This window comes from Musa acuminata, chromosome BXJ2-6, assembly GCF_036884655.1.
Source record: "Musa acuminata AAA Group cultivar baxijiao chromosome BXJ2-6, Cavendish_Baxijiao_AAA, whole genome shotgun sequence".
Taxonomy (NCBI): Eukaryota; Viridiplantae; Streptophyta; class Magnoliopsida; order Zingiberales; family Musaceae; genus Musa; species Musa acuminata.
Window position 1 is genome coordinate 4,770,119 of NC_088343.1, and position 25,582 is coordinate 4,795,700.

Genomic DNA, 25,582 nt, shown 5'->3' on the forward strand with positions numbered 1-25,582 from the left:
TTCCATCGCATCTGAAATCAAGAACTATTCAGACTTATCTTGTGGATTGTTCTTCGTGAATCAGCTTTCCGACCGACTTCATTATTGGAATAAAGGCATCAAGTGGCAGCCCTTATCGTCGCTTTATACTATTCCTCTCCTTGCTCGATCACCGAGACCCACACAACATATGCCCACTCGCTGTAGATTTCAATAGCTTTTCTAGCTATTGCTAGAATCCTTCATTCTACCCAACCAAACGGAATTCTTTTGCTCGAGGAATAAAGGCGAGTCTTCCAGCTTGTGGAACAAGGTGACAAGCGCTTTGGCTTATAAAGACCCTAACTTGGATGAGTATTGCTGCATCGTTCGTTACCACAGAGCACAGTGCGATGGCCATCAGGAACGCCTCCCCGAGGTCCTTGGAAGGGGACATGACGGTGGATGAGTTCAAGGAGTGGCTGAAGCGGTTCGACACCGACAGGGACGGCCGCATAAGCCGCGAGGAGCTGAAACGGGCCATCCGCAGCATCCGCGGCCGCTTCAGCGGCTGGAAGAGCAAACGTGGAATCAAGTACTCCGACGCCGACGGCAATGGCTTCATCGACGAGGGCGAGTTCGACAACCTGGTGGACTTCGCCCAGAAAAGTTTGGGTTTGAAGATTGTGTCCTTTTAGTTCTACGTCGCAGTATAAGTGTCATCTATTATCGTCGTCATGCTGTCTACGAGCCATAAAAGCTTTGTATTGCTAATTACCGAGCTTGTTCTGTATGTCTCAAGCTTTGTTTCTCTGGCATGAATTCTATCTACTATGAGTACAGGAGGCAGTGGGTTCACTGTGAGCTATTGGTGTTGAGGTTCTTGCTGCTACCTGTGATCTAACATCAAGTTAGGCTCTGATCAGATCCTCGATTCTAGTTGATTAGGTGTAATCGTAGATTATATAGTTGATTCTTTGTGGATCGACAAGGAAGCAAAAACATGCACTTGCAACAAATCACCTCTTTATGCTATGTTTCATAATCAAATCAATTACGCTATGACAGATCATATTCTATATGTTTTCACAATTTTAGCGTGAGAAATGGCTGACAATCCTTTAGGAAACACCTAATTTTAAACGTTTGTCATGTGATGAGATTGTAAAGCCATATTAGATCATTTTCATGTGTAAAGTAATTTTTGATATAGTAGACTCTCACGACTGTTAAATTAATATATGTTTTTTTTGGACTTGATTGTAATCATGTGATGTAGTTTTGGTTTGATTAATTCGATCATGTGGTAAAATTTCATCCTACGTGATTTTAAAGTGTCAAGCACATGTTAAATATATGACTATGAAATATCAAACACGTGTTGATTATGTGGTACTAATATATCAATCATATGATGTTGAAGTGTCGATATCGTAATGCTATAGTATTGATCACAAAGCACTAAAATGTTGATCACGTTATTATACAGAAATGGAACGTTGGGAAATAAGATAATATTGACCAAATTACTTCTGTTTCCGTTCCCACCATCAAAGTTTCTCTTTGACCATCGACCATCCTTGCCCTCCTCCATAACTAGCATGGCATGACCTTATCCACTCACTCGACCCATTTAATAACATTGAGAGAGAGAGAGAGAGAGAGAGAGAGAGAGCCTTGCGATAAGGAGAACAAAGCAAAAGCCAGAGACCAATTGTGCATGCCTGCAACCATGAAAAAGGAAGCAACTAAGTTGACCATTCCGCAGTTTAGATAGGAGTAAGAACATTTGGAATCTATCTCTTGTTGGTGACTGTTCTACAGTCGTATAGTCAAATCCTATCTCCAGCCTACCGCACAGTCGAATGCAATCATGAACAAGGTGGTGGTATTGGTATCCATAGCATGGGCGATGTGGCTGGATAAACAACCATGAAGTTGCAGTAAAATGCTCGAGTAAAATACACGGGCATCGTTCAGCCACGTCAACCCTGCCGCACAGCAAGGTTTGACCAGCCATGTTAACCGTCATTTTGCATGAAAAATAATCAATAATATATCAACAGCAAAAAGAAGATGTATGTTTCATCTTTTGTTTCAACTATGAAATGAAGTTTCGATTGATGAGTATTGCTGTCATTTTAAGATTGTTATGTATATTTTGTGCGTGTTTCCGAAATTATCATATGTCTAATTCATAATCAATTTTCTCCCCCATTTTTCACATCTCTCTAACTTTCCACGTTGGCAGATCCATTTTGGAAATTAAAAAAAAAAAGAAAATGACATCAGCGTGGGCCCCCTTGCTATGTGAGCTAACGGAAACAGCGGGTGAGACATCACGTGGTCTTATCCAGCTGTCCTCGTCGCCAGCTCACCAGCTTTCTAATAACAAACACGTCAAAGACCGGTCAACGCAATCCCCACCGCCACCTTGTTCGCTTACAGTAATAACCCTGCCCGTGGCCCCCACGCCTTTTTCTCTCTCTTCTTCGTATCCCAAATTACCTCGCGAATTCGACGCTGACAGGAGGAAATAGTTGCGCTCTTCGGCCGAGTCGTGGGTTAAATCGGGACTGAAGCCGTGGTCTATGCGGTCAATCGAGAAGCTACTCTACTTTCACAGTGGCTTCGTCTTCCTATTGGTAGGTGAGACAGTCCGGACTGCCCATTCCACCCCTCGCTCTTCTTCTCTTATGGTATTATCATCGTACATAGTAACTCATCCCATCAGATCCTTTTCGAGGTTAAATGGTTTTTTCTAGGGTAATAAATTTAAAATTGTGAGTTAATAAGTCTCAATATGGAACACAGTTTCTCCATCATTACATTACCACTGGCAATAAATTTCTTTTGAATTCTGAGACAATACACTGTACCCTAAAATGGTGACGCCCTGTTCGATCGTGATACAGCAATTCCATCTACATAAATGCGAGAACAGCCATATACTACTGGCTTACAGACACCTTAACCATATAGATGGTGAAAGATATAGATATAGTACATGTCTAGATGCTACTCTAACCTATCTACACTGCAGAACCACAGGCCTTACGTTATTAAATCCTCAGTTCCACTGTTCTCTAATGGGAGGCTACATCAACTCGAGCCAAAGTAGTGGTACTATCAGATCCCTCAGTGTACACCACACCTACACACGAACAAATTCTCTTGTTTGTATGTAGCCATTGCTTGGTAGAGCCTGCAGGTTCTTTCTTGAGGGAACGGATGAGGCGAAGCTGATCAGATCAGGGTCATTCTTCGGCGGCATGCACTGACATGTTCAACCCGGACTACCCGAGCCTCTGTGGCGGCGGCGGCGGCAGCCCACCCGCTCCGCCGATAAGCCCTCGCATCTCTTTCTCTTGTGACTTTGTGGTGGAGAGGCCAACCGTGCGCGTTCCCGGTCCCCCGCCTGACCCCAACTTCGAGTTCGCTGTCGGCAGCCACCCGATGATCGCGGCCGACCAGCTCTTCTTCGAGGGCAGGCTTCTTCCTCTCAAGGACAACTGCCCTTCTGGTTCCCGCAGGAGCGTCACCACGCTCCGTGACGAGCTCCGCACCGCCGGCGAGGGCGGCGGGCAGCAGCGGGAGCGGCCGTCGAAGGGCCCCATCAAGTGGAAGGAGCTTCTCGGGCTCAAGAAGCCACGTGGCTCCGCGGCGAAGAAGATCGATAAAAGCGAGGGTCCTTCTGGAGCTGCGGATGACCATCTCGGAAAGTCTATGCAGGTCGGTGGCAATATTTTCTGAACGAGGAACCACATTGCTTCGCTCTGTTTATGTACCTTCTTCTATATGCCACGCTATGCTTCCTCTCCTGAGACTTTTAGGCTATCTTCCTGTCATCTCGTCCTTGTTAGGGTTTTGCTGCATGTAGACGCAAAAGACACTGTTGGCAGTAGCAGCTAACTAGTAGTACAATACCCTCGCAAAGATCACAAACACTGATGGGACTTGGTCATCTCTCTTTTGTTTCTTTTAGGGGCTATGAAAACTAGAGGAAAACCTGATCTTAATGCTGCAACGGCAACAGTTCACTTAAGCCAGTAGCAATGCTTTCTCTCCATCTTCGTGCTGATGCTTTGTTGTTCCTTAGGGTGGAGTTGGATAGACACTCCTAGCAGAAGCCGGTTGGAAAGGCTATGGGGGTGGTGTTTGTGAGAAGGAAGTCTGTTGATGGTATTAACTCGCTCATTAATCTGTATATTGTGGAAGGAAACATATGCATTGTTTTAGAGCCAGGGATGTATGTATCAGATGAGCTGTCTCTTCTCTTCTTCTGTATAAATGTCTGTGGCTAGCAAATTTATGGTGCGATGAATGTGAACCGGGGAGACGAGGGTCTTTTATGGCTTTGATGTGGCATCAATCTTGTTTGGCTCCTCCTTGGTCGGCAACAGTGCTACATTTGTCTCATAGGTTCAGGTAGGAGAGAGAGATCAGGAAGGACAGTACCACAGATCGGGAGAGAGATGGAGTCATAATATATTTCGAATGGATTCGCATGCATCCACGACACATTATTCATTTATGTCACGTATCTGTTGCCTCTGCGACTTGAATTGTTTTCGCTGCTGTTGCTCTCGATAGAGAGTTGCATCACGGGAACAGGAGAGGAGGAAGACGACAATAAAAATATTTTTCTTGTGAGAAATTAAAATAAAGTTGATTTTAAGCGGTAGAGAGCATGAAAATTAATTTCTGTACGGCGAGAAAAATAGAAGATAGAGGTTTAGAGATCTGTGACTTTATTAATACTACATAACACATCAAATAAATAAGACTCTCTCTACATAATGTTTCTTGATGATCGATTCATCCAAACAATCGATTAACTAAATATGTGATTCAAGCAAGTCTTTAGGAACGATATTTACAGAACGCCTTTTGAGAGTTTATAGAATATTTGATTAATTTACGAAATTATTTAATTAAAGAAATAGAAAACGTAGAAAAATACTTAACCGCCTTAAGCTATTATCAATCACACACTGCACAACGTCCACTTTTCACGCTTCCCCGTACAGCAGCGGTACTGTCCATATAACTCGACGCTTGTACTTATCTTCGGCCTCAAAGTTTGCAATTGAAGTCCGCATGTTATGTACTTTTCCAGCCAGCCAACAGCGAACCATATATATATATATATATATATATATATATATATATATATATATATATATGTGTGTGTGTGTGTGTGTGTGATGAATTCATAAAAAAATTATATTTTTAAAAAATTCTCGCTTAATACCTTAACTTTCAAAAATATACTTAGAATATTTTTTTAATAATGATATTATATATATATATATATATGTGTGTGTTTGTGATGAATTCGTAGAAAAATATATTTTTAAAAAATTCTTGTTTAATACCTTAACTTTCAAAAATATACATAGAATATTTTTTTAAAATGATGATATTATCGCTCTCAACCATCATCTCTATCTAATATCGTCACTCTTATTAGATTGGCCCCTACATGTTTCATTATTGTCGTTCTCACCTATGACATAGATGACCACTAACACCAATCACTCTAACTCCATTATGTTCTATCGAATCTATGACAATCTTATCATTCCTTGCCCGTAGCCCCTTTCATCATTGGTCACTTGTGCCATAGGCAACAACGATAATGGTGAGGCATATAGGGTTAGGTTCAAGGAGGGCCATCATATCTGTGAAGGTAGGGGTAGGTCTGGCTAGGATAGAGGGGAGGGGAGTTAGGGTGATGGGGGGCCAACGATCACTTATACAGTGAGTGAAAATGACAAAGACAAGATGCATATGGAAAGATTTGATAGGGTCTATCGAGATAAGGACAGGTTTGATGATGACGAATAGGGTTTGTAGAGCTAGGGGCGATATAGTGAGATTAGGACGATGATGCAAGATGAGATGAGGGTAAAATAATCCCAGACACTATAAAAAATTACAAAAGTCGGGATACTTTACGAAAATTTCTCAAAACTATTTTTTTTAAATATACACGTATAATTTTAGCATGTGATTTAATTTAATTTAATTTAATTTTCTAGGTAAAATTATACATAAATCCCTCTAAACTCAATAGTACTTCTTAAGTTTTGATTAAGCATATCCATAAGAAACGTACAATCTTGTAAATATAGGCATGTAGTTTATCTTCTTTAGTTGGAGAAATTCTAATGACCTATAAAGGTATAATTGCTTACTGATATGATGGTATCAATATTAGATGCCTCGAAGTAGTTGTCATCAAATATAGTTAGAAGTACTTAAGTTGAATTTTATATATCGAAGGATATATATATGGTGTTAATATTTGGAAGGACATATAAGTTTAGGTTTTTTCTTGTTTTTATTGTTTCGTGATGGATATATTACACGTGCTAGAGTCTAAATAAATTAATCTTAGTCTTATCTCATTCAAACAGTGATCCATGACATAAGGTTAGACAAATATGACTAATATGTATAATGTTGATCGTAAATTCAATAAGCCATTAGAATTTCAACTACTAAAGAAGATAAACTGCATGCCAATCATTGGCATAAATCGAACATAAAGTAATAACTTGACTTGAAACGAGAAAAACAGGATTACTTTGTGTATAAACATATTCTTATTTCCCATATCGTGGAATTTGATTGCTCCTAAATTTTCACTCATAACTCTCAGTCATTCCTCTCAACCATCAGATAACGTAAATTGCGTCTACCAACAGTCTCATGATCCGAACATACTTACAACTCCTCTCGACCGGCGTTCTACTTCGATCAGTATCATATCCGTATCTCTTCACGTGTATTGCACTATGAACAGCTGTACTTCCGAGATCGGCACATGGTTTGCTTTCACACGGATTGCATTTCTACTTTGGAAACCTCAAAACATAAATTCTAACGAAATTACGATTTTTTTGCGTCCACATATTATATATTTGTTGTACTGATATGACGGAAATATTGATGTCGTATATTTTATATTTAGCAAAAGAAAAAAAAAATCTCGTTCCCAAAGGTGAGAGAAGTACCAAATCACATCAACACGATGATTTGTCCCCGTTTTTTGACCCACGCTCTACCTACCATATGAGCTCGAGTTTTAGTGGGCCCCAGCGCTGTCACCAATTACAAGACAGGTACAAATATGAACGGCGCTGTCACCAATTACAAGACAGGTACAAATATGAACGCCGTCACAGCTGTATCAGAACCAACGTTGTGCTACCGGCATAAGGCGGAAGTTATGAAATGACGGAGACGGGCCCCACCGGGCCCCCACTTGACAGTCACTGACACGAAGCCAAGCCGGTGGAGTTCTTTGACCATTATCTGATTACCACCGTGTGAATACGGCAGATTTCATTTTTCGATGTGGTTTGTCGTCTTTGGACCTCTTTGCTCCCAACCTTAATCGATTCATCCCTTGTTCGAGAAATCGCCCGAACCCTAGATTGGTCCGAAGATGGAGCTAAAGCCCGGAATGTCGGCTCTCGTCACCGGTGGTGCCTCCGGAATAGGTATGCCCCTCTCTTTCCTTCAAGTATGGTATGATTACCCTGCTCTAGTCGAAGATTGGATCGTAATTGCTGTGTTTATATAGCTTAGAGGATTAGAAGATTGAATCGTTGATCGCGTGTTTATATCGGTTTGGGATGAATTTTTGTTATCATTTCAACGTAATTTTCGATCCTGCGCGTGATTTGAGACTCTTTTGCTAATTGAATGTTGACGCGAAGTTTATGGATGATCGATGATCCACATGACAGGAACTGAAAGAATATATGAGAGAGATGTTCATTAAAGTTTTATCACCAGTGATATACGTAACGCTAAGTTTACTTGGTTGATTACCTGTTGTTTCTGTTGAACCATCTGTCGATCTTCTGATGTCGGACTTTCGTTCTATTTCATTTTGTCCCTGGGTCTTGTCTCGAACCTTTTTGATTTCGTTCTTGTTGAGAGACGGATCCTGGGAGGTGCTCTTTGCCTTAAAGTTGTCATGGAGGACCGTTTAAGTTGCTATTACCATTTTGTTCTGTATTGTGCTTCTTTCTGCATAAGGATTAAACAAAAAAGTGTGATACTCATAATTCCTTGTGTTAATTATTAAGGATTTAATTGCCACCAGCTGGAAGTAACAGCAAGCTTGTGCCAATTGCCATTGGGCATCTTCCAACCAGAATGAAGTGTGCTGATGGCAACCATGGTGTTGATTGAAACAGAATGCCCATGAAGATTTAAAAAAAAATGTGAATGCCTTAAATTAGTAAAAATGGATAAACCTATATGTCCTTTCCAACAGTATATTTGCAAAATTTGAATCTTAAGGCGCCTAGGCGAGTGCCTAGTGCCTCGGGCATTTTGGGATTTTGGCGCCTAGCGCTTTTTAAGTCACTGTTTAAGAATCAAGATATATAATTCCAGGTCGGTGCTGATACCAATCAATGTCTAGATGGATATAGTTTTTGCTACAAACCGACATACTGATACTTCAATACCACTCAGTCCAATAGAGCAGGGAAGAATAGAGGAGGAGGAGGAGGATTGCCGGATGGGGTGTGAAAAGGAGAAGGAGAAGATGAAGGAGGCAGAAGAATAGGAGGTAAAGAAATGGAGTAAGAGGAGAAGAAGGGGGAGGAAGTGACAACCTAATGATGAAGCAATGTGGCAGCAACTAGGCTCTTGAAAGAGGAGGAAAAGGTAGAGGAGGAGGGGACAGAGAGATGAAAAGAGAAAGAAAGAGAGAAGTGTGTGAGGAAAGCTAAAAAAACAAAATAACAAAAAAAAAACCTGTCAAGAGTTGTCGCAAAGAAAAAGATAAGGACAACAAGTGCTAGACTTCTCATCTGATACACCTAGTTTTGACCATAATGTGCTCATTAGGGTTATCGGGTGGTAATCCCTTTCTGGAATGAACCAAGTGAAATTGTCTGATTTGCATTGGTTGGACCAGTTCAATTGGTTGGTTTCTGATACCTGATAGTGGCGTTTGAGTCTTTTCTATTTTGACACGAAAAAGAAATAATTTGACTTAGAAAACATACTAAGTTTTTCCTACTTATCAGTGTCCATGAGTCCTTTTCTTACCATCATCTCTGTGGGTTCAGGCCTTTGTGCCACATTGGATGGCTAAATGATCAAGCTACCCTCCACTTTCTCTACTTCCTTGTTCTTTTCAAGCAAAGATGTGAAACAATTAGTAAAAGAGTACATTGGTTCAAAATAAGGTTATAAAACATGTGAGGACCATATAGGAACATTATATATAAATGTAAATCACCCAACATGGAAGAATAATTATGTTCAGGGATCACTGATTTTGATGAACTTGTAATATCTTATATAATTTAGAAACAAGATGTTACTCCCTCCACCTAATTTGAAACTCTATTGTTGTTGAGACAAGGTTTCAAGTTTCAATTGGAAACCTATATTGATCCCTCGCCAGACCTTTATGGGTTATGGGTCAGGTACATACTGGCATATTACATGGTACATCGGCATGCTGGTTGACAGAGACCAAAAAGAAAGATGGAGAAATGACGAGAGAAGGAGCGGTTGGGCGGAGGGGGAAGGGGAGGAGGGCAAGGATGCTAGGAGGAGGAGGAAGAGCCGCAGATGCTGTGTGGGGGCCTGCTGTTGACAATTGACAACCCTGATGATAGCTGATAGGCTGTCCAAGTAGAAAAATAAATTAAGTTTTGAATCAGATCAGATAAAATTGCGTGGTTCAAGTGCTAATCCTGGTCGGATCGGTAAATACCGGTTGGTACTAACTGGTCAGATTAGCTTTTCTAAACTTTGGTTATAGGTATCTCATATTGATTAGTTTTCTTTTTTAGGGACAGGGCAAAGTGTAGGATACCTATTTTATGGTTATGATTACATGTTGCCTCGTACAGTTTACTTCATGATACTTAACCCACCTTTGGTTTTCTTTGTTTGTCAGAATACCTTTTCATTATCCACCTCAGTAGAAAATTAAATTATGGCTAAAGAAATCTTGATCAAGGAATGTCATATCATGTAGTGGACTCAAATTGATTGCTGCCCGGACTGGTACATACCAGTTGGTATTGGTATTCTCGACACATGGTATACCAGTATGTACCGGTGTTTCAAAGATGAAGAAGGACAAGAGGAAGGCACAATGGAGGAGGATGACAAAGAGGAAGGAAGAAAAGGTGGTGGAGGAAGAGGAGGAGGAAGAAGGAAGAAGGAGGAAGAGGAAGCAGTGGAGGAGGTGGAAGAAGGAAGAAGAGAAGGAGGAGAAGAGGAAGGAGCATATGAAGGAGGTAGACTGTGGTGAAAGTTATCGGTGGCAAAAATTACAGTGGCAACGTCGAACAGAAGCAACGAGGTGAATGACAGCGACGACAGCGTTGGTTCCACGTGCCCCACGAGAAGAAGTGAAAAATAGCAGTGGCAGAAATAGCGGCAGGAAAGCTGAACGGTAGCAGCGAGGCGAATGACAGCAGCGGCAGCGTCGGTTCCACGCACCCCATGTGAAGAAGCAAGCCCTAACTAGTGTTTAAGTTTTCTTTTTGTTTTTGTATTGAGTTGGACTAAACAGACTTCCTTGATCTTGATATTTTAATTTTATATTCTATAAGGTGAGGATCATTTTAATCATGAAATAGAACATATAAAATTTTGGAAAAGGGTGTAAACTTGGCATATTTATTCAAATAGATGCCTTCATAAATGTGTGGCAGAATGATGCCAGTAACAAGTGCTTCATAAGTCCCTCATGAATGGCATGTATTTGTGATGTCAATGAAATGCTATATCAGAACTATAGTTATTGATACATGTGATACTTGTGTGATGCTCATGTAGGATAAAGATTGTCAAAACAGGACCTCATATGTGCCACTTCAGCACTGTGTCATAATAATAGCAACATGAACATCACATTTGACATCATAATATCACAAGTTAACATCAAATTGACAAGCACAATTATGCCATTTCTCGTGTTGATATTTTCTGGTATTCTTTATGTTAGGTGGTAACAGAGCTAAAACACTGATCTGTTGTATCCTTTGATTACTTCATTGTTTAATCACACTTCAACTTGGGTTGTGTTATTAACTTCTTATTTTCTTTTTAACTAGAATGAGTTTTGTTGACTAGCATAGTATACTTACTGGAACTATTGCTTGATTATAGTAATGATAGTTGAATCATCAAAGATTAAATTTGAAATGCATAAAAGTTTTAACAATTTTTGTTTCCTGATGGTGCTTTGATAGTGATGTACGATAATCTTATCTCTTGTTATCATATGAGTGATAGAAGCTAAAACTCAAGATGTTCCCAAAATTAGGCAGTTTGGGAGTTCTCCTTGCTGTTTTTTTACTTCTATTTATCTTTCCATGATGTAGCAGACCTTGAAACACATGCTAACATTTTGATTCATTTTCTTTTATAGGTAAAGCACTTAGTATGGCTCTTGCACAGAAGGGCATTTTTGTAACTGTAATCGACTTCTCCGAAGAGAAGGGAAAAGAAGTGGTCTTGTTGATTGAAAGGGAGAACACAAAGTTCCATCCAGAACTTAAGTTTCCATCGGCAATATTTGTTAAATGTGACGTTACCGATACAAGTAAGCTTTCAATTATTACCTTTTTCAGTATATTTCTTGTAGTTACTCTTAAATACCTTATGATGATTGTGCTTCTGTTGAAATACAAGAAGCATCAGTATATAGCTTTTCCTTGATCTCTTACAAGTATTAGGATTGACCCTCTCTAGGGTTTTGTACAGTGCTAGGCCAGAGACCTCCCAAATTATCGTTTGTTGCTGGAAAAATAAGTGAAGTTTAACAAAGATGACAATCAGAAAATGAAAGAAGTCTAACAAGACTTATACATGGTACTACATTGGACAATTTTATTAACAATAATAAAATGTTTGGACTGGAATAGTCCTGAGAAGATGACTTTAACTTCTCTCTTTTTCCCTTTGTCTGATACCCTATTTTTTGATGATTTATTGTTCTACAAGATTTATCCGTAGCACAGTAAGAAAAAAATTAGATCAGCATAGTCCTAAGAAATGGGCTTTACCTCTATCTTTTACTCTTTATCTGACACCCTATATTTTGATGATCTGTTGTTCCCTTAACTCCTAGAGGAGTTGTCTGACACTTAGAGACAAGGCCCCCCCTTTTTTCGAGTCTATGGAGGAGTTGTGGGATCTGGTTGGACTTAATGATGTGGACTGCATTGGATGAGGTTATGGAAAGTGGTGCAGGCTTGCAAAGTAGGACGTTTTATTGACTTGCATTAAACAACTCATCCTTCCTCATCTTGCCTTTCTCTCCAAGGCAAGAACTCTGAAGATTGTTGGAGATCATTGTGAAGCTCCCAAGTGCCATCATCCTGCAAACAAATGTTGCATCTGACAGGAATATTTATTTTAAAATTTCCATTAACTTGATAGTTGTTGGAGCTCAGGACTTGTGTCAAAACATGTGGTAGATCCTCATTCAACATAACATGAAGCATTGGCGGTAGCTTAGGCTCTTGCAACATAGTTTGAGCTCTATTGTGTGAAATACATCATGAATGCATGAAATGGAAGGAAACTGTTAGCAATAAGCAGTAGACCAAATGTTCTCCAACACCTGAAAGGGCATACAGAATTAAGGGAAGAGCTTGCTTAGTTTATTAAATAGATTGAAAGTTGTCTGTATAGGAAAGAATTATTAAATTTTGGGAATTGATCCATAATACACCAAGGGCTGATCTATAATACCATGAGGACTGATCAATAATACTTGAGGATTGATCTGTATTATTCAAGTAGTAATAATTTAGAATATTTTGAGGATCGGATTGTAATATTCTGAGCATGGTTTGCAGTACCGGTCTGTACTGCCTGGTATGGGCGGTACGTACCGGTCCGAAAAGGTTTCCGGTACGTGGACCGTCTCTTACCGGCCCGGTACTGTAGCACTGCTACAGTGCTCGCACACCTGAATATACCGCTCGGTACACCTGGGTGTACCGAGCGGTATACCGTACCGTACCGGTACCGAGCCCAGGTCGAAACTCCGATACGGTACGGTATTGCGAATCTTGATTCTGAGGACCCAATTTTAAATTGATTATCATCTTTTGATCTCTTGATTGATTTAAAAAAAGATCTTGATATCTTTGGATTTTCCTTAAAAGTGAGTGTTTTTCAAAACTAATTATCTGGTGAACTTTTGAACTGCTCCTCTGACTAATAATCTTTTTGCTTGCTGCATTTATATATTAGTTATCGATGCACATTGAAGATTTTTTAAGCTGAAGTAACGGTAGTTACCCATTAGACTCTTATTAGTCATTCTAAGTCTTGGGTGTACTCTTCTCATGAGATTCTGTGACATGGAGGTATATGATTTCAATGTATCATGATAGCTCAATGGTCGGATGGTTGTTCAGGGTGGAAGTAGAGCTAGAGAGTTAATATGGTTCTAATAAATGTGAACAATATATGAGAAAATATATAACATTATGTTATGACTTCTTGAAGAAAGGTTTATGCATGACACGATCTTCTTGAGTTACAAGTTGAGTCAGACCTGAAAATAACACTTTCTTTTGGTATTTGCTACCTCTATGTACCAGTATGTCAGTCCATACCAATGACCTATATGTACCAGTATGTCAGTCCATACCAAGACTGAACCGATTTGTCTGCCATTCGGTATCAGCACTGGACCAGAATCTTAAACCTAGTGAGTGGTGTGGACTTGAAGAGGGAGCATGGGCTGGTGCGCTTGCATTTTAACAACTTCTGTCTTATAGTCTAGTAACTGCTTAAATTTTGAACCAGAACCAGGTATAGTAATTATTGGCCTTTTGGAGCCACCGAACTTTAGTGTAGCATTGAGTTCATGTAATCTTATATTGAGCCATGAATTGAAGTTAATGATCTGATCTCCAATGAGCTCTGTTTGTTGTGTTAGGTAGCAATGTGTGTCAGCCTAGGGAGGGTTAACATATTGCTCTTTAAGAGGAGAATTTGTCATGCTATCATTGCTTTTTTAATGAGTTACTTTCTACCTAGATCATTAACATCTTTCTTGTTTTGGCTCTTTCTCCTGCATTTAAGAGAACATCCTGTAAATCACATTGACTTATTGTTTTTACTTTTCTCTTTTTCTTTAAGCCTTTGGAAGAAAAGGAAGTTGCTACATTTTGTGAAATTTGTCTTCCTTTCATTAATGTCAGCTGCTTTACTAGGAAAAGAACAGTACTAAGTTACTTATCTTCACTTCGTCTACACTTTTATATGTGAAATCATGCGGGTGACATTAATTTCCATTGTGCCCATATAAATTGTTAAGTGGCTTAGTAAAGATCATATCTTCCTGGTAACTCAGTCCATCCATAATTTATTCCATAATTACCTTAGGATAACCAAGAAATTGGCAATATTCTGTCCTCATCAAGTATATGCCAACCAGATCATTTTGTTTCAGCGTTCTTATTTCTAATGTTTAATCATTTGTACATATTTTAGCAACATGAGAACTTCAATGTCATCATCATTTTGATTATCTGACTTGTATTATCAACACTATATGTCATTCTAAATATATCTAATATTTAAACCATCTGTATCTTGTGTGTACAACCTCTTTTGTGCTTTATGTAAAACGTTGTGTCATTTCTAGATGGTCTAGCTGCTGCTTTTGAGAAACATTTAGAGGTGTTCGGAGGACTGGATATCTGCATCAACAGCGCTGGAATTAGTCATCATATCTTGTTTCATGAAGATAAAACCAATGGGATTGACACTTGGAAGCGTACCATAAATGTAAACCTGACTGCAGTTGTTGACTGCACCCGCATTGCGGTATGCTTCAACTCAGTTACTCCGTTATAATTTCAGAAGTAAACTTAAGTAACCAATTTACGAGAAGATTCCTGGATGAATTTACATATTTGATGAAGCATTCTTTAAACTTCCTTTTTTCATATTAAGACACTGAATTGTAATTTCTTCAGAGTTCAGACAGACATGGGATCTTGTACAAATTGTTTTAGAGGTTTAGGGTTTACTATGTTGAAAATGCCAGCAACTAGATTCTAGAATGGACATATAAAAAAACGCTCTGTTGCATGTGGTTTATATGCTAGGGGACCTTATCATGCTTGTGGATTGTATGTGGAGGCTTCCTAGGCTCAGTAGCTCCTGACTCCTAAGATACTTATGAAGTACAAAGTAGGGATGGTGTCAATGGGAACAAATGCAAACTAAAAATAAGATGCAAGCTTTATGGGCCAGTTTTAGGAAATTAGACAGTAAGGTAGTTGAAAGGATAGTGCAATAACAACATATCAGTCTCACCTCCAACAAATGCATCTGTGATTTGAATTCAAGAAGTCCCTCTTACTATCAACTAGAGAATTAAATTACTAAGTAGAGGCAAAACCAGTGCAGGTGGCTCCCAGTAAGTAAAGCCACCAAATTGATTGCCACATCAACATCCAACACTTTTTCTTGGTCTGACCTCCTGCCAAAATTAACCCAAAATGGGGCTGAACAAAGGTCCTACACTGGTCAAGCCTGGCCTGACTTTTGCTGGCCTAGTCCATGCACAATAACAAGATCATTGTGATGAGAGTTAGGATCATCATCTTGTGTATCTGGAAATATTAAATATAAAATGATTTCACTTGTGAAAGAACTGGGGAGAACTCTCTAAATATAAAATGAGAGAAAACTAATTTAGGTGATTCAAAAAGAATTGTAATAGTGATGAGATGACCAGGTCAGAAAATTCAAATAGGAACCCAAGAGGATGTAGTCAATGTTAATAAAAAGGGAAATGACATCATTAGATTTTCTTGGTTCAGACTGTATGAGTGGTATTGACCCATGCCGAGTGTCAGTACAGTCATAACAGTCACGGTCTGGTCATTGATCAACCAAGATTTTAATCCTTGATTGACATATATTTGAAGGAACTTGTTCATGCTTAGAATATGGTATGCTTAGGTATTGATTTGTTTAACTTGGCATGCCATTGTTTGCCTTTAGATGAAATATAAATATCGGTGACATATAATTGTAAAATTATGTATATAAATACCTTTTTTTTTTGTTTCTTTGCTTACTTGCTTTCAGATTTCTGTATCAATATCTCTCCATATTTCTTTTGCCAAATTAGTAGCCAGTTCATGATGGTGTTGAAGCTTTTCTATTTTTTCTTTATAAAAATATCTACAGATTCAAATAATGAGGTATAAAAAGAAGCCTGGTGCCATAATAAATCTTGGCTCAGCTTCAGGTCTTTATCCTTTATATGCTGACCCGATCTATTCTGGCACAAAAGGTTTGACTTCTCCTAGTTCTTTTGGTTTAACAGAAAAAGCTATATTATCTTATAAACACTGCTCTTTAACTTGTGTAAACTATTTCATCATTGCTCCAGATATATGATAACCTCATATTCATAAAAATTTAGTGCATGCAAACTTGATTTGATGTTGACTATTATTTTTCATGTTAATCGTAAATTCTTTTACCTCATTATCAACAACTGGTTTGCTTGTTATATGTTTTGGTATGTCAAGGAAAGGTGCAAATAAATACATTTTCTAGCTCCTTATCCTACTTTTGTGGACATCTAAGTTTTACAACTGCATTGGGTAGATAAGATATATTAATCTTTAAGTGAATTTTTGATAGAACATCAGGTTGCATGTGAGAACTCAGAACTTACAATTGCAAACTGAACTCACACAATATTGTGATTCAAGATTCCATAATGTTTAATCTGTTTTTGTATCTGGGTGTTTGATATACAGTTATTGCTGCCTTCTTGTGGACATATAAGGTTTGCAGGTTCATAGAGCTTATTTTTTGGAATGATATTTATAGAGGGCTTATTTTTTGTTTCTCAAAAGGTAAAATTTAACCGAACTTTAAAAACAAGAATTTATGTACTGTATAATGGTTCCATTGCTGTGTGATAGCTTACTACTTCATCATGGATTAGTTCTGCAAGGGGATCGTTGGTATTAATCTAGGTATATCTTTTAAAAGAGCCCTTTTTGATTTATGTATTGTAAATTGATATGCCTGAGTGAGCTGACTGGACCATATAAATTGCAATTAATTCATTCATCTAGATTTTTTAGGAATTCAGCAAAGGACCAACAGTAAACTCCTTGACTGTGACTCCCCATGTATGATATAATCAGATTTTTAATCCAATTAGAGGCCAGATAAGAGGAATAGATGTGTCAGCCCATTAAACCTATATACTTTCTTACTCTCTGATTTTTCTTTTCTTCCTTCAGACAGGTTTGTGTTGGCATGACAGATTATGACATGACTTGAGCTAGCTGCTGGCTGGAATAAATCCACATTTTATAATTAACTATTCCATTTTTTATTTTTGCTATACGTGAATTCAGAAACTACTTTGTGCAGGTGGTGTGGTTCTCTTCACTAGAGCACTTGCTCCTTTGAAACGTGAAGGGATTCGTGTTAATGTGATTTGCCCCGAGGTATTAGATTATGCAGCCTACAGTTCTGTTTTCTCGTTGGGAGTTGCTTGGAACGAGATCCAATTGACCGTTATTTGGAAGTGCTATATGCACTCTGCTTAGTTAACAGATCAACTTTCATTTTAGTATTAATTAGATGACACCACTTCTTTAAGATGTCTGCACTTCAACCCATCAAGTGCCCCATGTAATCAACAAATACCTGAAGTCTGTTAGCACCGTCAATACTATATTGACCATTAATCTCTCTTTTTCATACATTCCCTTTTTTCACTACCTCCTCCTCTACCTCTTCCACTATGATAGCATGACCACTGCCTCTGTTACCTCCCTATCCTCCCCAGCCACCATTTTACCAATGCCAAACTGTCTTGTTATGTCCACTGCCATCACCAGCTCTACTACCATTATCACCACCACCACTTCCTTTCCCATCCTACCAGAACATCATCTCATCGTTTGTACCAGTTTATGCGGAGTTAAACTAATGTCTTGTATTAGATCTAATGATTTTTTTTCACAGTTTGCTCGTGCTGGTTGTCTGATCTATTGCAGTTTGTTCAAACTGAGATGGGATCAAAAATAAACCCCAAAATAGTTGATGCAGTTGGTGGGTTCCTGTCTATGGACACAGTGGTTAATGGTATGTTATTTACTTATTTTTGAACTATGGTACTTGTTTGATGCAAGTTCATTTCTTTGCTTTCTGAAATTATCTTTGAGGGAAGGTATATCTTGCCTTAGCTTATTACTATTCTTTCACCTTCTTAATTGTGTTGATCTTTCAACTTCTGTATACTTCTCCATCAACATAACTTTACTTGCTTCAAATCTGCCGAAGAATCAGTTTAACTTCTATTTTTGAGTGCATTAAGATATATGTGAATACCCTAGATTCTTCTTAGTATTACGCATATCAGATATGTGATGGAGACATTTATTTGCCTTTTTGTGTATCTTTGTGTTTTACTAATTTGATTTATGTGGCACTCTTGACTTGGTGGATTCTGAAATAACAAAGTTTCCTTGGAACCAGTTTTTCAAAATCCAAGCCATGGTCACTTGAATGCAATCATATGTTGAGGAATATAGACTTTTCAATTTTCAGAAAAATATCCACCCTTTTGTCCATCTAATATATAATGTTATGGGACTTAGCCTTTCTTGATGTTCTTGATAACTGTGTCTCGAATTTCTCTGCTTCACATTAACTAGGTGCAATAGAGCTTATTAAAGATGAGAGCAAAGCTGGTGCTTGTCTGTGGATAACAAGACGTAGAGGAATGGAGTATTGGCCTACACCATCAGAAGAAAGAAAGTACTTAATAAGGCCATACAAGTCTCGAAGAAGAATCCAATATACAACAACTTCTGACATCCTTATACCAGATACCTTTGAGAAAGTGTAAGCCACATCCATTCTGTTGTCTTTTAGGCTTTTACCAAAGCCATTATGATATATTTGGTTTATGCTGGTTATTGGTACCTAACATTATCTTTTCTAAGGAGTTTTGGCATAGTTTCCCCATTATTGTATAATAATGTATAAACTCAGAATGTTGCTGCTTTAGATTTTTGTAGCCTTAGTCTTTAGGAAAATTTAGATAATACTTGGTCTAATGTTAAAATTGAATCTATTTGCTAGTATGTGTCTACTCTTGTGCTGATTGGGTACTAGTGTTGGACATAGTAAATATCATGTCATGTATGACATGTACTGTACAAGCTGTGCCATGCTTTTTGAAACATATTAGAGTGGGCTGTGCCTCACTATTGTCCATATTCCTGTATGGCATCGCTGTGACAACTGACAAATATCATCGCAGATTCTTAGCAAGAATGGCACATCGATCAACTTTTGCCATTTTTTAGTCTGTTGGAAAAATGTCAACTGGATGCTCACTTTCTTTTAAATTAGATAACCAACCATTATTCTATTCCTTGCCAATTATGATTTTTAATCATTGACATTTTCAGGTTGAAATGATGAAACTGTTTGGACATGAATTGCAATTTATTATTGGGAAATCTTAGATTAAAAATGTGAGATAGAGGTGAAATTTGAAAATGTTCTTATATTCACAAGTCACAGCTATGTGTAAGCTATCACTTGGTTAAAAAATAAGATAAAGGTTCTAATGTTCATACGTTCACGAGTACTTGTAACCTTTCACTTGAACATGAGAGTAGCAGTCAAGATTGTGATCTTGTGACATATTATTGCTTCTTATTGCTTTCTGCCTGTACGTGCCAGTTCAAAGTGATGGTAGTACCATTTTTTATTTTCAGGCTATTTCCATTTAAGCTTTCTTATTAATCGTAGGACTAGTAATTTAGGAGAGCACTTCTGATTTCTGAACCATCTTGGAACTCTAGCAGCACCTCCTCAGTGTTTAGCAGTTTATGTTTGCTAGGTAAAGAAGTAAAGAACGTAAGCCTGACTAATAAAGAGTAAAAATTTAATTGTGGTTTATTGTAAATGAGGGTAATGATCCAATGCAACATTGTTGTTGTCAAAGGGTTCTCTCTCTCTCTCTCTCTCTCTCTCTCTCTCTCTCTCTCCTTTGTGTATTTCCTAACTTCATGATACTCTGATCACTGTAAGTGCCCTGGTCTATGTAATGGTACTTGCTAGAAACCTGAAGTGAATTCCAAAAGCATACACCAAAGATGAAGATAAAGCAACTTCAACAGATTCTTTTGTTGATTGAACAAAATGGTTCTTACTGTAGTGGATAAAGTTCATTGGGAATGGAGCTCCATGCTAAAATACTACTATGCATTCCTATATAGGCTCTTGACTTTGGAGGAACTCTTCATGTTTCAAAGGCCTTACCAAGTCTCCTAATAAAGCAAACTTTTTCACGTCAGCATAGAAGGATAGACCAATAGTTCATTCGGGTAATTTATTGTTCAGAAAAAATTGTAGTTGCATTGGCACAGATGGTTTGGCGGCTTTGGCCACTAACCAAACAGAAATTATTGATTATATTCTGCTTCTGTTCCTTTACCAAACATGCTTTGCACCCTCTATTCCAAAATTCAATATTAAATCATTACATACTAAAACTACGTTGCTCTAGGCTTCGTGGAGAAAGAAAAGAATTAAAATGGAATGGATGTATAACATATATCTAGGGTTGGAGGAATAAGAGACTTTTCAGATGAATATCAAAAGATACCATTAAGGCCTCTTTCAGATGATTTATATCTGGTATAATTAAAATTCCTGCAAGAAGACATTACCCAGCCTTTTTGTTCTTCTACCTTGGTTTTGTCAGAATAAAATGTGAAAAATGCTGACATATCTCTGTAGATTATGTGTCTGTTGGATTAACATTTAGCAGATGCATAATTTGGAGTCTGAGGTTTGGTGAATTATTTTGAAGTTTTCCAGATCAAGTATTGCAATTTTGGATATCACACTAGTGTTGAATGTTGGCTGAACCTATATGGGTCTGGTACAAACCAACGTACCAACACATGGCTGGTACTACTGCAGTACCAGAAGGTGGGAGGAGGAGAAGATAAGAAGAAAGAGAGTTGGAGGAGAAGATAAGAAGATGAGGGGAGGAGGCGGCGGCAAAGGAGGAGTGGCAGACAAGGATGAGGAGGAGAGGAGTACCATCGATGGGCTGAGATAATGAGAGAGAGGGTGGGAAGTGATTGGGGGCAAAGAATAAATATAAAAGAGGCTTATCATCTGGTCCAGGCCCAGTAAACTTTGTATCGCATGTAGATAGTCCAAAATTGGATGTTCCATGTCCCTGCGAAATTGCAGTCCTTGATCCTGATGTATAATTAATTTCATGCAGTGTGTTTGGTATTGTAGACTGTAGAGACCACAAAGAATTAGCGACATATATATATATATATATATATATATATATACACCAGTTTCTGGGATAAATTAAGGCTGAACGATTCAACCAATAATAGCTCTGATTTTGGGGCTACCTATGTCTTTAACATGTAAATGAAGATCTGATAGGTACTTTTAGTCGGTTATAGGACTAGTTACTTGAACTTAAATTGAGTAATTGCTTACGTCCATCCATGCTAATAAAGTGGTCTGGAAATATCTTGTGAATTCTTGTTTTTATTGCTGATGTAGCCTGGATGAACATAGATGTAAAGAACTAATCAGCTCACAGACTTGTGGTGGTATAAATTATGAAAGCTTCGAAGGATAAGTTAACAATATGATCGACAACTTTTTCTTTTTCATTATTTCATCTTTCTTCCTTTGGTGTAGCTGGTATTAATGTTGTTGATAACATATCATGTTAGTGTTTGTTTACTCATTGCATCATTATTTGTTTTATGATTCTTCCTGGACAACTTTTGTCTCCCTCCATAGTTATAATTTACATGGCTTGGTATAGCCAGTAAATGTGTTGACTGTTAACTATTGAAATGTTCACGTATTTTGATGGTAATTCATGAGTATGTAACTCTCTCTGGGAGAACCTTGTTAGCTTAGGTTTAGTAGAGCATACCTTATTATTATGTTGGTATTGCCCTCCACAATGATAAATGATAGGAAAAGATCCATGTAGCCAACCCTAAATGGTTAAGACATTACGGTTTGTTGTTTGTTTATCTTTTGTGGAACAATTTATGCTAACGTCAACATTTGGAGTAGAAGTTTCGTGCAAGGTTCATAATTTTGTGTACTGGTACTGTGCCAGTTAGGCGTCAAAACGGTAGGGTATCAGTCTATACCAGTGTATCGAGTTTCAATATGGTAATATGTATCAAGTCTCAAAAAAAGCTTAAAAAAGCCGAAAAACATAAATTAACAGAAACTGCATAATGCAGAGCTTGTACCGCCCTATACCGGGCGTTATTGACCCTTTGCCGGGATGAGTGTGAACTGGGTTGTACGCTCGGTAGAGGTGGTCAAGTTTTAATACGACAAAACATATCGAGTCTCGGAAAAAGCTTTAAAAAGCTGAAAAAAAAACAAAAAAGAAACTGCATAATTCTGAGCTTGTACCGCCCTAGACTGGGTGTTATCGACCCTTTACAGGGATGAGTGTGAATGGGTTGTATGCCTGGTATCACACCTATACTGGGTGTTACCGACCCTTGTCCGGATGGTATAGGGTCTAATATCGGGGTACAACCCAGTTTACACTCATCCATGTACCGGTAACCTATCAGACTGATAACTACCACACTTACTGAACCATACTATACCGGACAGTATTGCAAACCTTGGTTATATGACATAATGTTTTGACTAAGATGCTGGCCTATGTTTTTCTTGGTCTGTAGTTAAATTTTTAGAAGCTGACATTTTTCTCTTTGTTTTTGGATGGCAAAAAGAAAGTTTAAGATAAACACTCACTGGTGCAGTAAACATTTGGGAGAATTAAAAGCAGTAGATGTGAAAGATACAGTTGTTGCAGCTAGCAAATTCACTGTTTAGATATTCTGACTGCTGAATCTAATGTTTTCTATTGGACATCAGAGTTCATTCCTGTAAATTCTGTTATATTGGTCATTGGATATCTATTAGAATTTAACTTTGTTGTTTTTATGTAGGATTGTCCACTCTCTGGATCACAATTTTCGATTTGCTACAAAGGTTGTTCAAACAGAGTTGAAGTTGCCTATAAAACCACACCATGCCCTTGTCAAAATCATATATGCTGGTGTGAATGCCAGTGATGTATGCTTGTGATCTTAACTATTTAACTTTTTAAATATGTTATAGTTTACTTTTAACTTTCCTATTAATCTGATGTGATAAATTATGACACATCTGACAGGTAAACTTTAGCTCTGGGCGATACTTTAAAGGCAAAGATAACGAAATTGCTGCACGGCTTCCATTTGATGCTGGTTTCGAGGTTTTGCAATATTATAATTCATAAGATCACATAAATTTGGTTAACTGGCATCTATGAAGCACAGAAATGAGCAATATGTTTTGATAGGATGTGATATAAATGTGAAGATAAGACAAAACCTGAAAACATTTGCACTAGTACATATCAGAACTTATTATTGATTTAAAGCACTAACTCTGATGTTTCTTTAGATTAGCAGACGTGTTAGGGAATATCATAAGTTTGTTTGTCAAGAAAAAGCTATTTTTATTTTCTATGTCTACTACAATGGTTTGAATTTCAATCATATTAATTGGTAAAGAGTTCACCGTTATCTGGACCAGGCCCGATCTAGTTTGACACTAGGCTTGCCACCTAGTACATTTACATATCAAGTGTGTCGTCCAGTAACCTTCTTGGTACTGAGCTATTACTGAGTCCTTTATGGTCCTAGTCTGTTGGAAGATAGATGGAGCGTGGGCCGAGGAATAAAATGATGATCATAGTGCACACAAATTCACCTTATTAGTTTTCTGTCAGAAAGGAAAGGGGATGAGATGAGAGAAATTATACAAGATCGAAGCCAGACATGAGTTTGTAGCTGGTGTAGCCTTTCAATTGGCATAGATTTTATTGATCACAATTTGATGTCAATAATTTGTACTCGTTCACTAAACCTCATGCTCCATATGGTGCACAACACCAGTAAACTGATGACAAGAGCAGTTCGTTTGCTCAGCATCGACACAACTGTACTTGCTTCATTCCTACTTTCCGCAACCCTACTTGTTGCAACCTAGTTGCTCCAAGCCTAGCCAGTTACCAACATGTTAGCTAGTATGCATGCAATACTTAGTGACCAACTTGCCATGACTCTTTACTAGTTTGATTCATTTATGGTAGACATATATTACTATCAGATGTCATGCATGGGTTTTCGAAAACTATAATTATGAATTACAATTAACTTGATGATAATAACCCATGTCTTACGCTAGCATGATGATTCTATTGGTGATAGTAGTTACTGATAAGGGGCATGTATAGTTGTTAACTTCTGGTTTATCTATGTATTTACAAATATTTTAAAATTTCAATATGCTGGTCCAGCACTTTTAGAAGCTTTTTGCACATATTCTCTTCATAACATATTTCATTTCAATATTAAGCAATAAAACCAAAAATGCCAGTCGGTTTGGCTGGTAATGATGGTAACGGTATCAGATTGTGATTTAATCCTTGGTCTGCTATTTGATGTAAATCATTAAGCCATGGACAAAAATACCAGTATTGGGTGGTACTAGCACACTGTAAAATGTAACACTCCAATGGACAGCAAGGATAAAATACAAACTGATTTAATTCCTTGGTCAAACTGAATTGATATAATTTGACGATAAAGATCCATTGTACATCAGTTGTTGCTCCATAAAATTGTCCCAAAACCAAACTTGTAAAGTTTATCATTATTCCTCTTATCAATTATTAAATGGTCAACTGTCATGAGTAGCATTCTTCCTGAAAGTGTGTGTAGGAATTATTTCCCAATGCAAAATATTTGAATTCTTATCTTTACTTTAGTGTAGGTAAGTAGATAAAGTTTTGTGTGATATTTTGACATATTAACACTAGTAATTGGTTACCATATTATGTATACATTTGAAAGTATTTTTCTTTTATAGTTTGGCATTGTGGCTTGCCAAAAGAACAATCATTCCTTGGTTGTATTTTCTTTTATTGTCGTAGTCATAATATTAATGAAATGCTTATTACAATACACTAATCATGTACCATCTCCAATGACAAGGTGCAGTGATGATAAATCTGAATATTAATTCTAACCCTCTTTGATGCTCTTTCCTTGCTAAACTAAAATTTCTTTGTCCAGGCAGTTGGCATAATTGCTGCTGTTGGCGAGTCGGTCCATCTGAAAATTGGAGCCCCTGTGGCATTTATGGCTTTTGGAAGCTATGCTGAATTCTCAGTGGTTCTTATTTTTGGCATTCCTTTATTTCAGTTGGGCTTGCCAAATTGGCAGTTACATATGATTAACATCAGCTTTCAATGTTTCTACCTCTGTATTTTTTTACTTTTTCAGGTACCTGCAAAGCATCTTCTTCCTGTTCCAAGACCAGATGCAGAGGTTCTTGCGATGCTAACATCAGGTTTGACTGCTTCAATTGCTCTAGAAAAGGTATGGTTGAAATATTATATTTCTTTCTTTCTTCATATATAGAGACTTCCATTCTTTTATTAATGCTTGAAGTGTAGCTT

General features: G+C 37.9%; 3 protein-coding genes across 4 annotated transcripts in view; all 3 read left to right on the plus strand.

Annotated features, from left to right (window-relative positions):
- The first annotated feature begins 334 nt into the window (after positions 1-334).
- On the plus strand, positions 335-822 carry LOC103986935 (polcalcin Phl p 7). Its single transcript, XM_009405087.3, has one exon. The coding sequence runs from the start codon at positions 372-374 to the stop codon at positions 654-656; it is 285 nt and encodes a 94-aa protein (XP_009403362.3). The 5' UTR covers positions 335-371; the 3' UTR covers positions 657-822.
- A 2,048-nt stretch (positions 823-2,870) lies between these two features.
- On the plus strand, positions 2,871-4,202 carry LOC135613419 (uncharacterized). Its single transcript, XM_065110450.1, has one exon. It carries the CDS (start codon positions 3,241-3,243, stop codon positions 3,709-3,711), a length of 471 nt encoding a protein of 156 aa, XP_064966522.1. The 5' UTR covers positions 2,871-3,240; the 3' UTR covers positions 3,712-4,202.
- A 3,109-nt stretch (positions 4,203-7,311) lies between these two features.
- Positions 7,312-25,582, plus strand: part of LOC135614349 (uncharacterized) — a 28,680-nt gene continuing 10,409 nt past the window's right edge. The window contains exons 1-11 of one of the 2 annotated variants that reach the window (XM_065111625.1): positions 7,312-7,469; positions 11,387-11,560; positions 14,627-14,808; positions 16,186-16,291; positions 17,395-17,471; positions 18,027-18,114; positions 18,687-18,876; positions 23,022-23,148; positions 23,249-23,329; positions 25,197-25,295; positions 25,407-25,502. In XM_065111625.1, the coding sequence (XP_064967697.1) occupies positions 7,415-7,469; positions 11,387-11,560; positions 14,627-14,808; positions 16,186-16,291; positions 17,395-17,471; positions 18,027-18,114; positions 18,687-18,876; positions 23,022-23,148; positions 23,249-23,329; positions 25,197-25,295; positions 25,407-25,502 (1,275 nt within the window). In that variant the 5' untranslated portion in view covers positions 7,312-7,414. Of the gene's footprint in view, positions 7,470-10,198; positions 10,458-11,386; positions 11,561-14,626; positions 14,809-16,185; positions 16,292-17,394; positions 17,472-18,026; positions 18,115-18,686; positions 18,877-23,021; positions 23,149-23,248; positions 23,330-25,196; positions 25,296-25,406; positions 25,503-25,582 lie in introns of those variants that run through there. The other variant, XM_065111626.1, reaches the window with a different exon arrangement.